This window comes from Dama dama, chromosome 23 (genome assembly GCF_033118175.1).
Source record: "Dama dama isolate Ldn47 chromosome 23, ASM3311817v1, whole genome shotgun sequence".
Classification (NCBI taxonomy): domain Eukaryota; kingdom Metazoa; phylum Chordata; class Mammalia; order Artiodactyla; family Cervidae; genus Dama; species Dama dama.
This window is the reverse complement of record NC_083703.1, coordinates 80,242,719-80,263,270: the sequence shown is the minus strand read 5'-3', so window position 1 is coordinate 80,263,270 and position 20,552 is coordinate 80,242,719. Positions and strand designations below refer to the sequence as shown.

The 20,552-nt window shown below is 46.9% G+C and overlaps 1 protein-coding gene across 3 annotated transcripts in view; it reads right to left on the bottom strand.

Annotated features, from left to right (window-relative positions):
- TSHZ2 (teashirt zinc finger homeobox 2) overlaps positions 1 to 13,603 on the bottom strand; it is a 480,973-nt gene extending 467,370 nt beyond the window's left edge. For 2 of the 3 annotated variants that reach the window (XM_061127530.1, XM_061127531.1), the window contains exon 1: positions 12,590 to 13,603. In XM_061127530.1, coding sequence (XP_060983513.1) covers positions 12,590 to 13,049 — 460 coding nt within the window. In that variant the 5' untranslated portion in view covers positions 13,050 to 13,603. The remainder of the gene's footprint in view (positions 1 to 12,589) is intronic. The other variant, XM_061127529.1, reaches the window with a different exon arrangement.
- Positions 13,604 to 20,552: the final 6,949 nt, after the last annotated feature.

Here is a 20,552-nt window from a genome sequence, read left to right as displayed (position 1 = left end):
AGTTTCCCATCTTCTCCCCCATCAGTCTGGTCCAAATCATCACCAGGCTTTCACTAGATCGATAGGAGCCTCCGAGGGGTCCGTTCGCTTACAACCTTTGTGTGCGTGCCTGCTGAGTTGTGTCCGACTCTTTGCGATCCCGTGGAGTGTAGCCCACCAGGCTCCCTGGTCCATGGAATTCTCCTGGCAAAGAATACTGGAGTGGGTAGCCACGCCCTTCTCCAGGGGATCCTCCCGACCCAGGGATGGAACCCGGGTCTCCTGCATTGCAGGCGGACTCTTTACCACTGAGCCACCTGCGCTTGCAGCCTTGTCCCTGAGAAATAGCATGGCAGCAGCACGATCCTGCAAAGGCCTTGGTCAAACCCGGCTCTCGCTGCGCCCTCGCCCTCCGAGGCTTCCCATTCCGTTAGAACCGTGGCTTCGTTCGCAGCGTCCCTGGTCCTCGAGGACCTTGGCGGCCGTCTAACCCAGCGGCCCCACCGTTCGCCCGCTCCCCCTCTGCTCCAGCCGCCCCGGTCCCCTTGTTGCTCTGGCAGATCCTGCAGCAGCTCCAGCCCCCCGACTTCCCCAGCCCCGGACCCAGCTTCCCCAGAGAATCGCCCTGTGATCTCTGCCACCTTCCTAGAACCCAGACTCACATCACCTGCACGGAGGGCAGGGCCTCTGCTGATGGTCTTATCTAAGACAGCTCATCCTCCTGGGACATGGGACCCCTCACCCTCCATTAAGTTTCTCTTGCACACCCCACTCCCGACACGGAGGGATGGGCCTCTGCTTGCTTGTTTGGGACCCGTCTGCCACACAGATGTAAGCCTCAAGAAGGCAGGCCTTTTGTCAAATTTTGACTCAAGCCTCTAGTTCCAGCGCCTTCCACAGGACCTGGTACACAGCAGACCTTGAACACATTGGTTAAATAAAGGTCCTAAGGCAGGCAGAAAAAGCCCCAATACTTTCGGCTAAGCCCGGGCTCTTTGTCCTAAGATATTCCTTAACAGGCACCAGCCAATCTCCCTTCTTTCTTCTGCCAGGCACTTATCTGCAGGTGACAATTAAAAAGTGAAGAAGGCGTTACCAGGAAACAGCCTATAGCCTTCTCCTATTAGCTTAACAACCCCTAAGCTCGCTGCCTTGGGCCCGAGGGGATGAGCGCAGGGTTCCAGTGCGGGAGGGGGAGACGCCCAACCCTGGGAGGCTGGGAGCACCAGGGGGCTGCGGGCAGGAAACCACTGCACCTGGGGAGCAGAGTGGGAGAGAGAGAGAGAGAGAGACAGAGAGGGAGAGAGAAAGACAGAGAGACAGAGAGAGAGACAGACGTCTGCTGCTCAAAAGGAGAATCCCCAGCCCCTTTGCCTCCACCAGAGTCTGGACTTAAGGAGGACGTCTACCAATCCAGAGTATCACCAAGCAATCTCTAGAAGATGAATAAACAGTATTTACTGCAAAAAAAAAAAAAGGTGAATCACTGCTCGTCAACTGAAGCCAGAGGATGTCATGATGAACAAATTACAAGCTTCTCAGTAAAATCGCCATCTTTTTGTCATTAGCATTTCCTACATTGATAAATATTCAAAGCGGAACTATGATCGCAATTGGTACAGAGGTCTGCCAAAAAATTTTAGAGGTGTAAAAGAGATCCTTATACTTGAAATTAGTTAATTAGTATACAAAGTAACATGCTAATTAAAGTATTTATTCATTTACTTATTTATAGCCTCATGTATTCATTCATCAGGAAATATTTATTTAGTGCCTAATAAATACAAGGACTAATTCAAGTGCCTAGAAATCTCCCATAATTCCTACAGAAAACAAAACATAAATTCATGTATGGAGAAGATGCCATGTAAGTGCCAGAGACTGCACTGGGGTTTCCCTGGCATCATACCGTCTAATCGTTACCACCACAGTGCGAGGTGAGCAACACCACGTCTCCATTTGCCAGGTGGGGAAACCGAGGCACAGCAAGGCTAAGGGACTGCCCTTAGAGCAGTGGTGGCCAGTTCAGTCGGGAGGAGCTGCAGCAGATCCCAGACTGGCTTGGTTTTCAGTATTTCTTGTTCTTTCCACAGCCTCAGAGAGACCATCCATCGTCATACCTGTCAGTTCCTCCATAAAGCCTAGGCATGTGTTTTCACCTTCAGCTGTCACTTCCAACAGGCCTCCCCAGTGGCTCAGATGGTAGAGAATCTGCATGCAATGCAGGAGACCTGGGTTCGATCCCTGGGTCGGGAAGATGCCCTGGAGAAGGGAATGACTACCCACTCCAGTGTTCTGGCCTGGAGAATCCCATGGACAGAGGAGCCTGGTACCATTCCAAGCATCCTAGTCACCATCACTGAGGGGCCAAGTAAGCAGATTAAATGGAGGAACACACCGAAGTCCACCACCTTTGAAATATAATCAAGTACCCCTGTTCTACTAATAACCCAGTCAGATGGCATCACTCCCCTGCTTGGACGCCTCCAGGGACTCCCTGGAAAAGACCCTGATGCTGGGAAAGATTGAGGGCAGGAGGAGAAGGGGACGACAGAGGATGAGATGGTTGGATGGCATCACCGACGCGATGGACCTGAGTTTGAGCAAACTCCGGGAGGTGGCGAAGGACGGGGAGGCCTGGCGTGCTGCAGTCCGCAGGGTCAACAAAGAGCTGGGCACGGCTTGGCGACTGGGCAAGGACCGCAAGGGTGCCACCGCGCTTAGATTCAGATCTAGGAGGCCAGGCAGGGTCTGTCCTGCCTCTCTCCTCCTCCTGTCCTGCCACTCTCCCCTGTCTTCATCTGCTCCAGGAGCAGCGGCCTCCGACATACTCCTCAGGCATACGAGATATTTCCGACCTCAGGTTTTTATTGCCTCATCTGCCTGGAAAGTTTCTCCCAGATCTGTGCATGGCTAGTTCCTCGCCGTCTGATCAAATGTCACCACCCAACCACTTTCCACAAAATAGCAACTCTCCATCCCTCTCTAGTCCACTCATTCCAATTCTTTTTTTTTTTTTTGAAATGCCATTAGGACAATTTAATATTATATATTTATTTGTTCATTAGCTTTTTGGCCTCACCCCCAAGAATATTTGCTGGGATTTTCCCTACTTCAATATTCTGGTGCCAGGATCAATGCCTGGCACATAGTAGGTGAACAGTCAACATCTGCAAGGTGAATAAACACATGAACGCAAATATACACACATGAAGAGAAGTGCAGGCTTCATGGATGGTGGATGGTCCTAAGATTCCAGATGGGGAGGCCACGGAGGGCAACATCCTCTGTCAGTGTTCTCAGGATCCACCCATGACCAGGTTTAGACATCACTGCAGACGCCCCGGAAGAAGAACAGGAAATGAGGGTCTTTGGTCGGCAAATGACTGTGGCTCTTCCAGGTAAACTACCACAGCAGATCAAGTGCCTGCATCTTGGAAGCGGCAAGTCTCAAACCAACTCGGCCACTGCACGACGGTAGATGAATTGCTCTACAGGCTACTCAGACCCCCGTCAGGAAAATAAAGATACTGTTCTAGCCTCTAACTCAGGAATGCTCTAGGACTCTGCTCAAGGGTTCCCACTTCGGGCAGGTCTCCTCTGACCACCCGCACAAATGTTGCCCCATCCTGTTCTTTTATAAAATGTTGTCATAGTAGAGCTTTCTTCTATATGAAAATTATCTTTTCTCTTTGTTAAATTCCTTGCATATTCTCTGGCTCCCCCCAACTGGAGGGTAAGATCCCCAGGGATCATCCCCATCCTAATACCCCTGAGGATCCTGGTGACCAGAACAGGACTGGGCACACGCTGAGAACTCAGAAAATAACTGCGGCTTGAAGGAATGATTGTAAAACTCATGAAATGCCTGGTAAAATGCCTGGCATATAATAAACACTTAGGTAGCGACAAATATCATTATTATAGGTGTTATATTTATTGTTGCTAGGGCTATAATTACTATTCCTTAGGATATAATTTTTTTTTTTTTTTTTTTTTTTGAGCTGGGACAGGGTTCCAACCCATTCAGCACGAATCTTTCTCAGAAAAGGCTAAACCACTACTGAGTGATTATACTCCAGTTTTAAAAATCAAAAAGCACCCATGTCTGATTCCTGTTGAGTCCTGAACCTCTGGTCCCATGACAACCGGCAGGTTGCTCATTTCCCTCTGGTGCACATTTTCATGGTCTGTTTTTTTGGGACAAAGATATAGCCACTCTGTTAGGTGTGGCCCCAAGCAGTTTTGAAGCATTTGTATCATCCTTTCCAAAATCCTGAGTCTTAAGAAGAACTATGATTCCACTTCATGGATCACAGCCCTGTCGTGGTGATGGGTCTTGCGTAACTCAATGAAGCTATGAGCCATGCCACGTAGGGCCACCCAAGGTGGACGGGTCATGGTGGAGAGTTCTGACAAAACGTGGTCCACCGGGGGAAGGGAATGGCAAACCACTGTAGTATTCTTGCCCCAAGAACCCCAGGAACCGTATGAAAAGGCAAAAACATATGACACCAGAAGATGAGCGCCCTCAGGTCAGAAGGTCCTGATCGGGTCAGAAGGACTTCCATAGCCCGATATGCTACTGGGAAAGAGTGAAGGTTCTTAGCCCTGGCTTGCAGGATGGAAAATTGGGGGAGATTTGAGCAACTGTTCCAAACATAAACCTCCAACAAAGAAGACCTAAGGATTTGAACTTGGGTTAGTCTGACTCCTGAACTCACACTCTTATTCTCTAGAGTAAGGTTTATCTCTGAGCTGGCCCAGGGCCACTGAACTAGGGTGGGGGAGCTGTAACCAGAACCCAGGTCATTTCCTCCTCTTCCATAGTTCCTTCCACAGCCTACACCTAATCCCAAGGGAGAAAACAAGAAGACGGGTACAGCCACATACCCAACTTTCTAATAAAGGAGAATAGCTAAAGGCAACTCTGATATAAAATGTGCTTATATAGCTTTTCATTTTGGCATCTTTTTTCTGTACCAAGTGGTACCAAACACAGAACAGATTTAACTCTTCTCTACAGCATCATCTTGGCCCAGAAGCGATTTGTATCTCCCTGGGGTTAAAAGAGAGAGGCTTCTAAATACAGAGAAAAGTCTAAGCATCTGATAAATGGAGGTGATTTAAAGTCAGCCCCTTGCAGTTTATATAGAAATATGTACATGCTGCTGCCCCTGCTCATACAAATCTCCCCTATAGAATACCTTGACCTTCTGTCTTCTTTTTGAATCTCCCACGTCACCAATAGCCAGATTCCACGGATTTTTTTTCATGACGCAGTAAAACATTTAAAGAAGTTTCTTCCAGATCCATTACACACAGTATGGTCACTGCCAACTCTGTTTTTATCTCATTCTGCCCCTCGTAGCTATTTTCATTAAAAACAATAACTGTGTTCTGCCCACCTTAATACCGAAACTGTATAATTTCCATAGAAATGACTTGGATGTAGCTTGAAGAAGAAAGCTCAGAGGTGATTTCAGAGTATTCACTCAGCTCTGAAAGCACTCAACTAATTAAGACCAGTGATCTTTAATTTTTGTACTGAAAGAAACTGCAGAATGCTGGCTTTTAAAAAAAAATCCACCTTACCATCTAGCAGTTTTACAGAAACACACGGTTTTTCCTTCAGCATAAATGGACACTACAGCTTTTCAATTAAATTAGTCTTTGGAGAGACATGCAAAAGAGCTAAAAAGCTCCTTAAAAATCTTTCCTGTTTCACTGCTCCTCCTGTGCTGGGGGAGATGTGTAGTTACGATGCAATGCTATTTTCTTCTTACCCTGCCGAAACAAAGTTTTCAATCTTGAACCCTGAACTGGCTATGTTATTGAGCTTGTGGAGGTTTTGCTTTTAGTTTGCAAGCCCATATTTGGTTTTCTGAAACTATTTTGAGAAACGGGGTGTACATTACAATGTCCTATATCTTTGTATATCCAGAGAGAGCTTTGCTAGACCCTGTTTCAGGTCGGGTAGTGGGTAGAGGGATATTGAATCATTTTTTAAATTAACACAAATGGAAAGGAAACTCTTATTTAGATGAGAAAATTCAAGACAAATCCTTTCAAATAGGATCCAGGTATTTTTTTTTCCCCATGTAATTTCTCTAAGCTCATTATCTCTAAAACTTTTGCATTGTACATTCCCTGTTGTTAAGCATAGCTAAATAATACTGATATATTAATAACAGGATTAGCTAGCCATACATCCTGAATTTTAATTTCTCAATTTTTTTTTTTTTTTTTAACATTTTAGGCATTGCTTTGGCATCACAAAATGTTTGAGAATGCCCAAGAGGACATCGTTCTCCTCGGAGGGAAAGCAAAAGACCGAGAGGGGCAACAACTGGCCGTCCCACATGGCTGTTCTGATGACCTCTGAATCCCTCCAAATTATTTACTCATTTCATCCATGGAGTTTGCTTTGGAGACAAATACATCAGCAGCCCCACCTGCATCTCACATTTTGCCCCTGCCAGGTCACGTATGCATATTTATAATATCTTTGGGAAGGACCTGAGCCCGACAGCCACCCTCCAATGAAACAAGTGACGCAAACACGGCCAAGCTGCTAAAGACACTCCAGATGCACCTACGACCTGCACACAGGCCCTCTGACTCTGCAGATGGAGTCCAGAAGTCACAGTTGGGCTCTAAAGTCTCTAATTTTTATTATCATTTCTTAAAGACCCAGAGTATCTTGAAATCGACTTTTACATGCTAAACATATCCCTTCTCCCGAAAAAAAAAAAAAAAAAGTTCCTAAAACAAGTGATTGACACGTCAGTAGCAGGGAAAAAAATTATAAATCCAGTGAAAACAGTGTAGTATATAGAGGCCTGTAATGATAGAGTGTGTTTCCCTTCCTGCAGCATCCAGGTAATCAAGCAGTCTCAACAAGCTTTTTCTTATGTGGTTAGAATGACTAAGCTCATTCATAACCATAGAGCGGCTTGCCAAAGGTCACCCTAAGGAACAGGAGAATTTCTAACTTTCACTGGAACTTAGGAAACTTAAAATAATTGTAAAAATACACATTGTTACAAATTACTGAAAAATAGATTTGAAAAAAAACCTCTTCCAGGGTGAAGAGGTTCTAGGAAGGTAGAAGGAGGAGATCTCTCTGATAACAGACTAGAGAGAAGACATTCTATATTTACCCCAACATTAGAAGAATGAAAATAAATTTCTCCCAAAGGAATAAAAATACAACAACATTCTCAACTTGCAAAGGAACAGAATTATTTGTGTTCCGAGCTTCTTTTAATACCACTGTGATTTTTTTTTTTTATAAAAGTCGCTCAATTTGATTGTAATTAAATATGTAATGAAAAAGCACTGCTTCAGGGAAGCGATGCAAGACACTCTCTGTTAGTTTAATGCATTTCCAACTGACTTTGCATCAAACGAAAATGATACTCTGTGTATGCCTGGTCTTAATATAGAATTTGTCAGGCAATTTTGTGTTTTTTAAAGGGGATTTGGGTGGACACAGACATTGCCTTTGAAATACGGGCTGAGTCTTCCTAGACCATGACATACCTAAACAAAATTGATGGTACAAATCCAGCGATGGAAAGGAAGCCCCACTCTGGACATTTAACTCGTGTCAGCTAATTACGGACCCAGCATAAACATGAACAGGGCCTAGGTTCTCCTCCTGGCTGATTTCCCTAAGCTCAGCTGCAGTGATGAGCAGAAGTGCCTCATTTCAATGGCCTTAAATAATGCCAGGCTCAGTGCCCCCTTAAAACCTGCTCAATCGAGAGTACAACTCCCATGATAAATAGATCAACCCAGGTATTATCCAGTTGGAGAAATTCGGTCAAGTGAATGGGAAGTCAGCTGGGATGAAATGAAAGCATAAGCCTCCATTGGAGAAGGTGACAAAAGGCAAGATGCTTCTAGGGACAGAACTGCTAAAGATGCCTAGGAGGTATTTGTTGGGCGTGAAGGTTTCCTGAGTGCTAGCAAGAGAGTCGAGGAGACTGGGAGAAAAAATAAATGTAAGATGGTAGAAAAATAAATACACAGAGTTTCGGAGGGATGCATCTACCCTCGTCAAAAGTGGCCTCTGATTTCCAACCCCCAAGCCAAAAGATTTTTCTTGTCCAGAAGTTTCTCATGCCCCCTCCTCCTTACCTGGCTTCCACTAGAACTCCCTGTCACTTGCAATCTGCTGATTAGGGTTAATGTATTGTGTCCTGATATGGCAGATTAAAAATGAAATCAATAAATGCCTAAAACAAATGGGCTTTTGAGCTGTCCCACTCAATCTGAGTCTTTAAGGGTGAGATGAGAGGAGGGAGAAGGGGCTTGGGAGGGCAGGGGGAGAAGGACCAGTGAAACCATCAATTTCCACCCAAAACACTGTGTGGAGAGTGTGATTTCAAGGTACCTGTCCTTTCTTTTTTCAGGCATCTGCCTTAAATAACAAGAATAGCCTCAACAGTTCACGCTGCTGTGAACCTTTAGGGGTGGGGGTATGTATGTTTTCTTTTGTTTGTTTGTTTTCCATTCATCTGTTAAACATCATACTGTTTGGGTAAGTGAAGGGGTCTCTAGCATGCATATTTAAACCTTCAAGATGTGAACCTGTCTTTCTGAACTATGCTTAAAGAAACTGAGAGTGCCAGGGTTGGGACTCCACCCTGTTTCCAGTTCTCTTGAACCCCATCCCACTCGCCAGTGAACTAAAGGTAAACTTCACCCTGAGCTGTCTGCCTATTGCTGAGACCTAGCCAGCTAATCTAGTCATTGCCATCGTGAGTCTGAAAAAGAGATGGCTCAGGTCATCTCAGCCCTCCTCTGCAGTATTCTGAACTGTCCCTGCTGAATATGCTTCCCATGTAAATAACCTGTGCTATTAAGGTGCAAATTGCAACTTTTAAGTAATGATTGCTAATAGTCTAATGTTTACTGCCACACAAGGACATTCATGAAAACAAAATCTGCATTATTCATCTCCATATTAAATAAACAAAATAAATGGAGAGAGCTGTTCTTTCCTGCAAGACTTTCCTCAGATCTGGATTACCAGATAGCTTCTGAGAGTCAGCAAAAAGAAAACATTTCATCTCTTCCGATAGACAGAAGCCTGTAATTTATATATACGTTAGACATTCATATGTATATGATTTCCAAAGATTTTGCTTCCTATTGGAATAGGCTGGCATTATATAAAACCAAGAGTTCAGGATGGTGAAATAAAATATGTTGCACGTGTGCGTACAGAGGCTGCGATAGATTGTCGGAAATAGAAGGGTTAGAGTGTAAGTCTACAGTTTTAAATTTTTAACGACTCTGCGTCCTGCAAAATACAAACAAATCAAAACACCGTTCTGTTTTATTTTACCTTTCTGCCATCTTCCCTGTCTTCCCTACAATGGATAGGGGGGAAAGATGCTGGTACAGAGTTCTGCAATATTTTCAGGTTAAAAAGTAGATACATTTTAGTGGTGAATGAAATATATATCAAAGGAAGCAAACATACACATGCACACGTACGCAAACCCCCGGGGTACTGTAGGCTGCTTTCTAAACTTTCTTCCTTGCCCGAAGTTACAGTATGGTGGAAGAGCGTGGCGTTAGAAAGCCAGGAAGAATGACATTTCGAAGGGAAATGTTCTGACTTAGCTGTTTCCTTAAAGAGAGCTGCCTACCTCACAGCCTTTCCCTTAAAGGAGGGAGGAACATAACCAGTAAAGGCTAACACTCCCCATCGCTTGTAATATCATCTCACTCATTCTATCCACATACCTGCTTTATTAGAAAGTTCCGTAAATGATTCCTTGAAACGTGGAACTTAAAACTAATAATGCAAAGGAATCAAATTGCCTCCAACAGTTCTTGGGAAAGAGTCTCAGTTCTGATTCACTCACAGGCTTTTTCTATCTTACATTATTCATTAATCAAGCTAGAAATCGAGCTTTCAACAGCAGCCCATGGGAATAATTACTTACAGTTGTGTATTGTGTTTAATTTTAAGCAGTGATAAAAGTTAGCATGGCCACAGTTCTGGAGCCCACCTTGCTCTTCTCCCTGGATGTTAACTGGCAAAAGAATCTCAAAGCAGCTAACTTCACGTGGGAATAACCACTTTAGCTAAAACAGAGCATGCATCGGTGACTTTAGAGGAAAGAAATATTACGTGGAAAAATATCCGCTTCAGTAATATGTGAGTAAATAATACCGTAAGAGTGGCCGCATTGTGTACAAAATGAATTATTCCCTTTCAGCTTGACAAGGGTTTCCACTTCTGCCAGTGAAAATAATAAAAGCCATGAAAACAAATACATAAAGACACTAGGAATACAATATGCCAGGAAACTGAAACTACAGTCAGAACTTTCTAACACACACACACACACTACAGCAAACACATAAACTAACTCCAACAGATACCAGCTTAATGAAAAGGATCTAATTTAAATAATGTGATACAGCTTTATGTTATACACACCTGAATCCTCATTGATCAGAGGACAATTATAATCAAAGCAGTGCAATTCTGAGCAATGCACTTTTTGTAATGAGCTTACCAAAGGAGACATGTCCAGTCATTCTGGTAATTTAAATTACTGCCTAGTTGTTGATGGCCTTTACCGGAACAACAAGGGGAAAAAAAAAAAAAGAGTACTTTTCAGGGCAGTATCACTTCTTGCTGGACTGTTGCCCGGGGTTCTCTTGTGGGACAACACTAAGGACTTTATCTCTAATAATCTAGCTGTACTTAAACTTATGTTGCTAGACCTAGACGAAGCAAGCTTACTCTTTCTGAGTCTCAAAGGCCAGTGCATACCCCAAAGCTGTTCAGATTGCAAAGCAATCTAAGTTTTAAAAAATAAGTGAGTTAAATGTAGAAAGGGACGGGGGTAGGAGGAAGAAACTGTTTGCAGAAGAGGTAGCTAGAGTGGAAAAAAGAACACCTCATTGACTAAGCAAGTTCTAAATATATACGGTACTAAAATATCTAAATTATTTTGCTCTTAGAGAAACAATTGGCCAATAAATGAATCAAAGCTTTATAAATGATTTTTCCCCATGCAATTTGAACCAATCCATATGCAGTTTCAGAAGCAATTCTGCGCTCAAAAGGGAAGATAATTGTGGATATCTCCAAGCACATGTACTGCCATTCTTGGCTGGAATCAGGCCACGATGGAAGATGAGCTTGGTGGTCCAGCATGTTCAGACACAAACACCCACTTTGCCCAGATTTGTGACTAACTTTGGATTTGTTCTGAGGGTGGCTTTGCAAAGTTTATGAAAGTGTTCCACTGAACTTCTTCTCCCTAACGTTTCGCTCCAGTTGGAACAGAAGGAAATATTGTGGGGGGTCTGCAGAAGACCAGCCTTCACGGATGCTGCCTTAAAGCTTGAGGGTAAAGACAGAAAGAAGGGGAGGAAAAAACTTAAGCTCTTTGCTAAAGCCCGATTCAACTGAAGGACACAAAGAAATAAAAACGCCCACATTAAAAGCCAAACAAGATAATAATTGTGCATGTCTGGCTCTCAATCTAGAGGGCAAGGCTTGCGTCACTGGCACTCTGAGTTACCATGGTGAGTGATTTATTGATATATATCAAGAATGAATAGATCAAAGGCAGTGAGATGACAGGTGATCAATCAAATGTCAAATCAAAACTAGCAATCAAGTGGAAAGCTGATTTTTCAGTGGGTGGGTCTGGCAGGAGAAAAATGAACTTTCATATTACACTTCCGAGAAACAAAACCCCAGCATACTATTAAAAAAGCAATTAAGCAACCCAAAAGGAAGAAAAAAATCCTTTACAAGCTCTGATGTCCTGATCCATTAACCTGTTCCTCTCTCTTTCCTTTTTTTGGAAGAGGGGGTGGTAAGAATTCAAATGGGATAGTTCCTACCGCACAAATCAATTTACAAAGTTTGCAACTCACTCTGTGCAAAGAAGATCCAGAGCTGTTTCAATGTTCAAGGGGCATCCCCCCTCCCCACACTTTTTTTTTTTTTAAAGAGAAGGGAGAGTGTTGATTAGATTTACAAAGGAGGCTCCTCTTGGAAAACAGATTCAAAGGTTCCTTTCCTGGGGTGGTTTTTTACACCTTGGCGATCAAAGCTGAACTCCCATGGCTTGCCCCAGAGCCAGCCGTGCAGCCTCTGGCTGGGGCACGGCTCAAAGTTCAGCGCCCCAAACCCCCGCGAGAGGAAGCGCGGTCCCCTGAGGCCAGAAGTCACTGGCAGCGACCACCCGGAGGGGGGCGGGGGCGGCAGGGTTGCTCCCCACTGCGAACCCCAAATGCACAGCGTAACTTTGGCCCAAGAGGCAAGAAGCAGACTGGGAGAAAGTTAGGGGTGGGGTAGAGGGTGGAGGGAAAAAAAGTTTAAGGAGGAAAGGCTTGGTGGGATAGCTTGCCCCCACCCCCCAACCGGAGCCTGGAAAGAGGAGGATTGGGGCGGCTGGAGAAGGCGAGCGAGGACGGGGTTATTAGCCGGGCAGAGGGGGGCACCCGGAGCGGACGCCCCCGAAAGGCAAGCGAGGGGGGTGGCGTCCCGGGGCGCCCGGGCGAGGAGCTGGCGCCCCGGGCCGCCCGGCCGGGCCGCCCCGCGCGGAGCCGGGTCTCTTACCTGCCGCCCGCTTGGGTGCCTGCTGCTTCCTCCTTGGCATCGCTCTAGTTCGCTCCAGTCCCACTTCTGGCGCCCCAGCCCCGAGCCGCCGCGCGCGGGGGCCCGCTGTCTCGCTCGCCTCTCCGGGTCTCCTCCGCCTCCGGCCCGGTGGCTCCCGGGGCGTCACTCGGCCTCTGTCCCCCTGCCCCCGCAACTCCTCCACCGGGGGCCGGAGACCCCCCTCTCTGGGTGGCAGGCGAGACTCGGGCGGCCGTGCCGGCTGGTTTGAAGTAGAGGTTGGTTCTGTCTTGTTTGTTTGTTTGTTTGGTTTTGGATTTTTTTTTTTGTTTTGTTTTTTTTCTCCTCTCTCTTTTTGTTTTTGCTTTTTGGAAAATATTTTTTTTTTTTTTTGGTTTGGTTTGTTTTTTTTTTTTTTTTTTTTTTGGTGACTGTTGAGACACTTGATTTCTTTATTGAACATCCAAGAGCGGGTTCGGATGGAAGGGACGCGGGACGCACACGCGCGCGTAAAGATAAGGAAAAAAAAAACCACACAAACAATCCTGGGGAGGCAGCGGGCTCCTCTCGCTCCTTCCTGCGGCTCCCGGCCTCCTGCACCTCCACCGCCTCGCCTTCCTCTTCCTCGCCGGGCTCGATGGCGGATTCGCGCCGGGGGCAGAGAGATCTCTCACTGTCGGTTTGCGGCTGCTGTCAGATCCCCGTCTCTGAGTGATATGCGAGAGGACAGGCGCGGGTTTGGGAAAGACAGAAAATCTGGAATTCACTCGCACACACTCACACACGCACACTCACACACACACTCACACACGCACTCCCTCTCCCTCTCACTCACACACACACACACACACTCACACCCCCCGCAGATGCACACACACACACTCACACCACGCGCACGCACACACACACACACACACACACACACACTCTCACACACACGCAAGACAGGGCGAGGCGATGCCAGCAAACATCGATCCCGCTGAACAAACTGAACATTAACAAACTCCTCCTCCTCTCCCCGCGACCTGATGACAGGGAGAAATTTACTCCCCAGCCGCAGAGCGCCAGGCAGAGGGAGTCTATTAAAGGGACAGTGTCCCGCCGGGAGCGGGGCGGGGCGGGGACCCCGGCGCGCCGCCCGCCCTGCCGTGCGCCCCGCTCGCGGGCCCTGCGGCGCGCCCCCCGGGCCGCGGGGACACCCCTCGCGGGAGCGCTGAGAAAGGACGCTCGGGGTGCAGGGGGATGGAGGGAGGAGCCCCGGGCGCCAGGTAAGCTCCACCCACAGGGACAAAACCAGGACCCTGAACACAGGATCAGGAAGGGAGGACTGCGCTTCCCTTTGGGAGGAGGGATGACCACCATCCTCTGCTGCCTCTTAATCTGACCCAGGGATGTCCTCGCCACCCCCTTGCAATGAATGCTTCTGCTTCTCCCACCTTCCTGTTAGTTCCTGGATGGTTATAAAAGCAGGAATCTCCCTGCTGTCTCCTTGATAGTTTAATCACATAGTCCTCTCTTTGTTTTATTTAAATAATATGTTCATTGAGCACCTACTATGCGCCTCTCTTCTGGAAACACAGAAGTCATAGCGAAAGGGAAGATCCTGACCCCCCCCCCCCAGTGTCTGTGTTCTAATGGGGAGCAGCTAAGTTGCCCCCAAATATCTGGATTTTGCTTAAAATGTCACTTTCTCCAAGAGGCCAACCTTACCTAAAGTTTCACATGGACATCTCCACCTCTATCACATTTCTCTATTTTATTTTTCTCCACTGGGCTTATCAGTGTCACATGTATGACCACACATGTTATATACAGTTTTCTATTTTTCTTGTCCAAACTTCCCCTCTGGGATATAAGTTCTGTTGGGAAGAGAGTTTTATGCCTCTGTGGTTTATCTCCAGTGATGGTGCAACATAGAGTAGGTGGTCAGTAAAATATCTGAATGAATGGAAAGCAAGCAGATAAGATAATTTCAGAGTGATACACTCCACAAAGGTGTTAAAAGAGGGTTCCGTGACGACCTCGGAAAGACAGAGTGGCTCTAGCCTCAGTGCAAGAGACGTTACTCCAGCCCAGACAGACTCCAGCCAGCCGGCGACTGGGGCCCTGCTCTGGGCCCGGTCCCCTCTGAGCTTCCGGGGTCGGGATGAACCTGGACCCTGCCCCCAAGGCACTTTGTTCCAGTGGGAGAGACAGACAATTAAAGGGGCCAACGAGGTCTGCTGGGACAGGAGGGGCTCTTAGAAGGGGCAGTTAACCTGGACTCGGAGGAAGGCAGGATGGTTAGTTGGGCCAAAAGGGAACTTTGACAGCATGGCCTCAGGATAAAAAGTCGGGCATTATCGGAATCTTTCCAAGGGCTTCTTCCTCCTGCATTAACGTTTCCTAAGGCTCTTGTTAAGATGCACATTCTTAGGCCTTACTCTAGAAGAATATGTTCTAACCCTGGTACTACTGATCTTTTGGGGCCATAATCCTCCGTCATGGAGGCCATTCTGTGCGTTGTAGGAAATTAAGCATCATGTTGGGTGTCCACCCACTAGATGCCAGACTCTTCCATCCCAGTCGTGTCAACCAAAATTGTATCCAGACATTGCCCAGTGTCACGCACGAGGCAGAGTCACACCTCCATCTCCTAATCGGAAACTTCTAGGGCCCATTGCCCTTGACCTTCTAAATGAGAAGCTTCTAGATGAGCTCTTTGGAATCTGCAATTTTGACCAAACAACTCCCAATCCCGCAGGTGAACCTCTTGTTTACTCTGGTTTAAAAACTTCTGCTAAAAAAGCCTTTGTTCTTTTGGAATCAGACATACCACAAATCGCTAACTATAGAGCCAGCTAAGGCTTAGATATTAAAATAATAATTAAAATAATTTAGGATCTCAAGGGGTGACTCTGTTACTGGCTTTGTGATGATTTCTACCAGTGCCCATGCCTCAGTCCTGCCCCCCACCTGGTACTTAGCACAACTGAGGCCTGAGCAGTGTGGTCAGGGGCACTTTCTGCCTACAACTCGCCCACCTGTCACTTTTACCCTCGCTCATGAGAAATTACCGAGGATGATCCATCTCACAAATGTTTTTCTAAGCCATTCTTTTGGGCCACAGGAAACTTTCCCATCCTGCCAGTCAATTGCAAGGTGTTACTGTCACTCCTGGCAAAGTGCTGTTTAATCATTTTTAACATCCCTGCACAGGGCAGGGATGCTCATTTCTCCACACGTATGTGGTACAAGTTTTTAATTCACTTACCCTAAATCACCCCATCGGCCTCCGCCCATGATCAGCCCCACCTAATCCCGGCCCAGTCCTTAGGCAACTGAGGCAGAGAAAAGCCCACTTCGTCGCTGGCAATGTCAGCAAAAGGGGCATTAGTGCTAATTAATTCTAATTACACAACACACCTTTACGGAGTGCTGTGATAGGAAGCATAGCTTGTTGAGTAAAAAACCCCTCGTCTGTGTCGTTAAGGAACCACAGTTATAAAATTGGGAGGTGCAGACTTGGGCCTGAACAGACAGAAGACTGAGATGCAGGCAGCTCACCTGGACAAACCTGCCCTGTTCCGGAGAAGCCCCAGCCTGCTGATGGGGCCTTTGCGGTCCATTCGGTCCTTTAACAAACACCTACTGCGATTGCGCTGAGCACAGGAGATGCTGGTGCGCATAAGACAGGACCCGTGCCTTCAGGAAGCGTCTGTAAAATGACATCTAAAGGACTGGGAACTAGGAAAGAAGGAGTTGGGGAGCTGACTCCAGCCTTGTAGTAAATTAGGAGGGAGCTGCAGGATCTCTGCCAGCCGCTCTTCAGGATTCTTCTCCGAATTTTCCGAATTTCCCCTCCACTCTTTCCTTTTTCTCAATGGCTGGTTACAGAGGGGGTGAGGGGAGCTCACAGTACCTGCTGTGAAAGTTTCCTTTTAGCTGGCTGCCACCTCCTTCTCGGACCATATTTCTGGAGTGTTCTTTCATTAATTTGTGTTTTTTTTCCCTACTGCTACGACTGCAGAGTGTATAGCCTGGTTATCAACAGAGAAGACTTTGGCCACCCCAGTGGGGCGCCTAATGCAGTGGTGCCCAGATGTCATTCGGGGGTGTAGACATGACCCTGGAAAACGCTGACTCACGTCGTGAAAGTGTCATTATTCCCTTTCAATCCGAGAAAGTGTCCGTTCGCTGCTAGTATGTCTTTTGCACCCATCACTTGCCAACTTTTATTTTCAACCAAGAAACCATAGATTTCTGGCTCAGAAGCTGGGGAGGGGCAAGAGTACCTGGTTAGACTTTCAAAACATGGTCTGTTTTCATTGAATTCACTTTAAGCTTACCTCTGTCTTAGAGAAAGATACTGCTCTCCATTTATGGTAGCAATCTAAATTTTAATATAATTTGTGGGTTTTAAAAGTATCCTTAAGGAACAATAGAGAATAAATAGTGGTGCGGGTGGGTTGAGAATACAGCAAAACATGAGGAAGTTGGTACGGGCATGACTCGAATTTGCAAAATACTAATCCACAGACTCTAGCACTTGGAGAAGCTTCTTCCAAGAGTTGGTGGCTTGGCTATGTTTAAGTCTCCAGGGAACTTAGCATCCTAGGATCCAACACTCAAACTCTGGGATGTGTAAAGGCATGAACTGATTGGTATGACTCAACCATATTTTCCAGAACACACTGGCTCAACATCAGAATCTCCTGGGGATTTTTTAGGTAAGATAAAGAGACACAGGCCCCACCCCAGACTTACTAAATTAGATCCTAGGGTAGGGCCAGAAAAATCTGAAATTTTGAAACTTCCCAGGTGATTCTGATGAGGTGCCAGGCCACTGGAAGCTTCCTTGTGCAAGGGCTGAATGTTACAACAAGTGAATCAAGTTAGCAGAAGTTGCTGCGTGCAAGGGACAGGCTAGCCATCTCTTCTGGGATTCACTCGAAAGGTGGTGGTGGTGTTGAGGAGCCTTTTCCATGTACCCAAAGAAGCCTGTGAATGCTCCATTAAAGCACACACCTATCACATTACAGGTTTCCCCGATGGCTCAGAGGTAAAGAATCCGCCTGCCAATGCAGGAGACTCCAGTTCGATCCCTGGGTTGGAAAGATTCCCTGGAAAAGGAAGTGGCAACCCAGTCCAGTATTCTCACCTGGGAAATCCCATGGACAGAGGAGCCTGGCGGGCTGCAGTCCACGGGGTCACAAATAAGTTGAATGTGACTCAGCAACTAAACATCAACACTCTCGACTACATTTGGGAGGCAGTCAGTTTGCCTGTCTTACTGCTGGACCGCAACCCAATGTAATTAAAGCAAATATTGTAATTAAAGCAAATATTGTCCAGGAGCCCACTTTACCCTAGGCACCGCCCTGATTGCTGGACACTGGGGCAGCCTGTGAGATTCTTGAGCATCTAAGTTACCGTCGCGTCTCCTGTACAAAGTTCAAGACTTTTGCATTTACTCTTCCCTCCAGCAAGATTCTTCTCCCAGATCTGTTTTTCCTTTTTACTCTCAATTCACATGTCACCTCCTTCTCCCACCCTCTATGTCCCACTCTTTCTCTCATCCTTCATGGTACTTACAACCACAGGTAAGTAATTTCATGTACTTGCCTCTTTATTATATGTCTCGCTTAATTAAATCAGAAGTTCTATACCTATGCATCTCTGAGCCCAGTGCAGGATTGGTGATTAGTAAAAATTTGTGGAATGATTGAATATGGAGCTGAGCATATTTGCAAGGAAGGATAAACTTTAAAAATATCTTAGGGCTTTCTTTAGAGACTTTTCTGTCGGCACAGTGGATAAGAATCAGCCCACCAATGCAGAAGACACAGGTTTGATCTCTGATTCGGGAAGATTCCACATGCCTTGGAGCGGCTAAGCCCATACACCACAACTACTGAGGCTGTGCTGCACATACTGGGGCCCGAGAGCCTAGAACCCGTGCCTGGCAACAAGAGGAGTGCCTGAACTGCAGCAAACAGCAGTCCCCGCTCTCTGCAACGAGAAAAAGCCTGCACAAGGGCAGTCAACATAAACAAATAAGTCAGTCTCAGGCTTTTCTGTGGGCTTCCCTGGTGGCTCAGACACTAAAGAATCTGCCTTCTTTGTGGGGGTCCTAGGTTCGATCCCTGGATCGGGAAGATCCTCTGGAGGAGGGCATGGCAACCCACTCCAGTATTCTTGCCTGAAGAGTGCCCATAGACATAGGAGCCTGGCGGGCTACATCCATGGGTTCGCAGAGAGTCAGGCACGACAGAGCGACTGAGCACAGGGCTTTCTGTAGAGAGGGATATAGTGCATTTCAGCCTGTGCCTCTTTTCAGTCGAGGCTGTCCTCCCCTCCCCAGCTTCCCTTCCTTTTCCCCCTTCCCCTCTCTTATCTACTGTCTCCTTCATAGCCTTCCTTAAACACTGCCTCTTTCAGGAAGTCTTCCAGGGTGGGTCCTATGTGATTCAAACTTCTCTAGTCCGTGTCTTCCCCAAGCAAAGAGACCCAGTGTAGAATACGTCTCCAAATATATGAACATACAGGCAGACAGAACTCATCTTGAACATCAGATGGGTTACCTCTGACAGTGGGTATGAGGAGTTTCCGGGGCCGGGGGCTGACTAGTATTGTTCTTAACTGGGGGCTGTTTATGCCAGTGTGTTGGTCTATGAAAATTTATTCAGCTGCAGGCTTACGATTTGTGCACTACTTTATCTGTATGTAATGCTTCAATTAAAAAAAAAAAAAGCAGTGTTATCAAACTTTGCTTCGTATTATAATCAACTGGGGTGATTTAAAAAATCCCAGTGCCCAAGTCTTACCCCAGGCTCATTACATCAGTCTGTGAGGGTGGGATCCAGCCATGAGTATTTTTTTAAAGCCCCCAGATGACTCCAATATGCGGCCAAGTTTGAGAGCCAGTGGACCATACGATTTTGCCCTTGAGGATATAATTCATTGCCTTCCTCTTCTGTCGTTTAACTCGTTCAGGATCTCTCTCTTCCAGTGACTGTTCTGTGAAAACGTCAAGGTAGCAATCTCCTCTCGTGACCCCCACGCAGCGCCGTGCTGAAGGGGAGCAGGGGCCGGGAGGAGGCGGCGGGTGGGTCGTGGAGAGAGACCGGGAGAGTACAGCAGGGCGCTGCGATGGGGCGGGCTGGGGGCAGGATCCACGTCGGGAGGGGACCGCGGAACGCCGTTCTGGGCAGGTGTCGCTTCACCTGAGATCTGCAAGACACCGCGGCCAGTCAGGAGCCACGGCCTGAAGTTGGAAGAGGTTGCTCTGCCTCCAGAACACAAAAGATGTGGCCGCAAGGTCCCAGGTTGGAAAGCCAGGCAGCTGGGAAGGAGCAGAAAGAAGGCGGGAGAGGCGAGCCCGGGCAGGATCACAGTGTGTGTGTGTGTGTGTGTGTGTGTGTGTGTGTGTGTGCACGCGCGCACGCGCATTAGTGGTCATCATATGGAGTCTGAATTTTCTCCTTTCAGCCATGGATAAAGGCTAATCAATTCATTTATTTACATCCCGAAACATCTAGCCCATTAGGCTGGATTTGCTCAACCAAGACAGAAGACACTATGACTTCTTCTACTTGGTGGAAATTTGCTTCCTGAAAACAGTTAAGGTGGATGGCCAAGTTTGGGGCTGTTCAGGCATTGACAAGCTTGCTTCTGCGAATAAATCCTCCAAAAGTCATTAGTCTCTCTTAAGAAAAAGAAGAAAAGATTTTGATGTGGTTAGGTGTAGGATTAAGCATTGTGGGTATGTGAAACGGGGCAGCCGCTGAGCGGGCCAGCTGGGCTGGGGAGCTCCCCGGGGGGACACGCCTCCGTTTTTCCCCGGGAGTTGACCACTCGCAGTTGCTGACGGTGTTTTGCTGCTGATGAAGAATCCAGACCATGTCGCCGGCCCAGTAATCCATCGCTCAACTTCATTAGCCACAGGAAGACATTAAGTGAATGTAAGGACCGGAGCGGCCTGGAA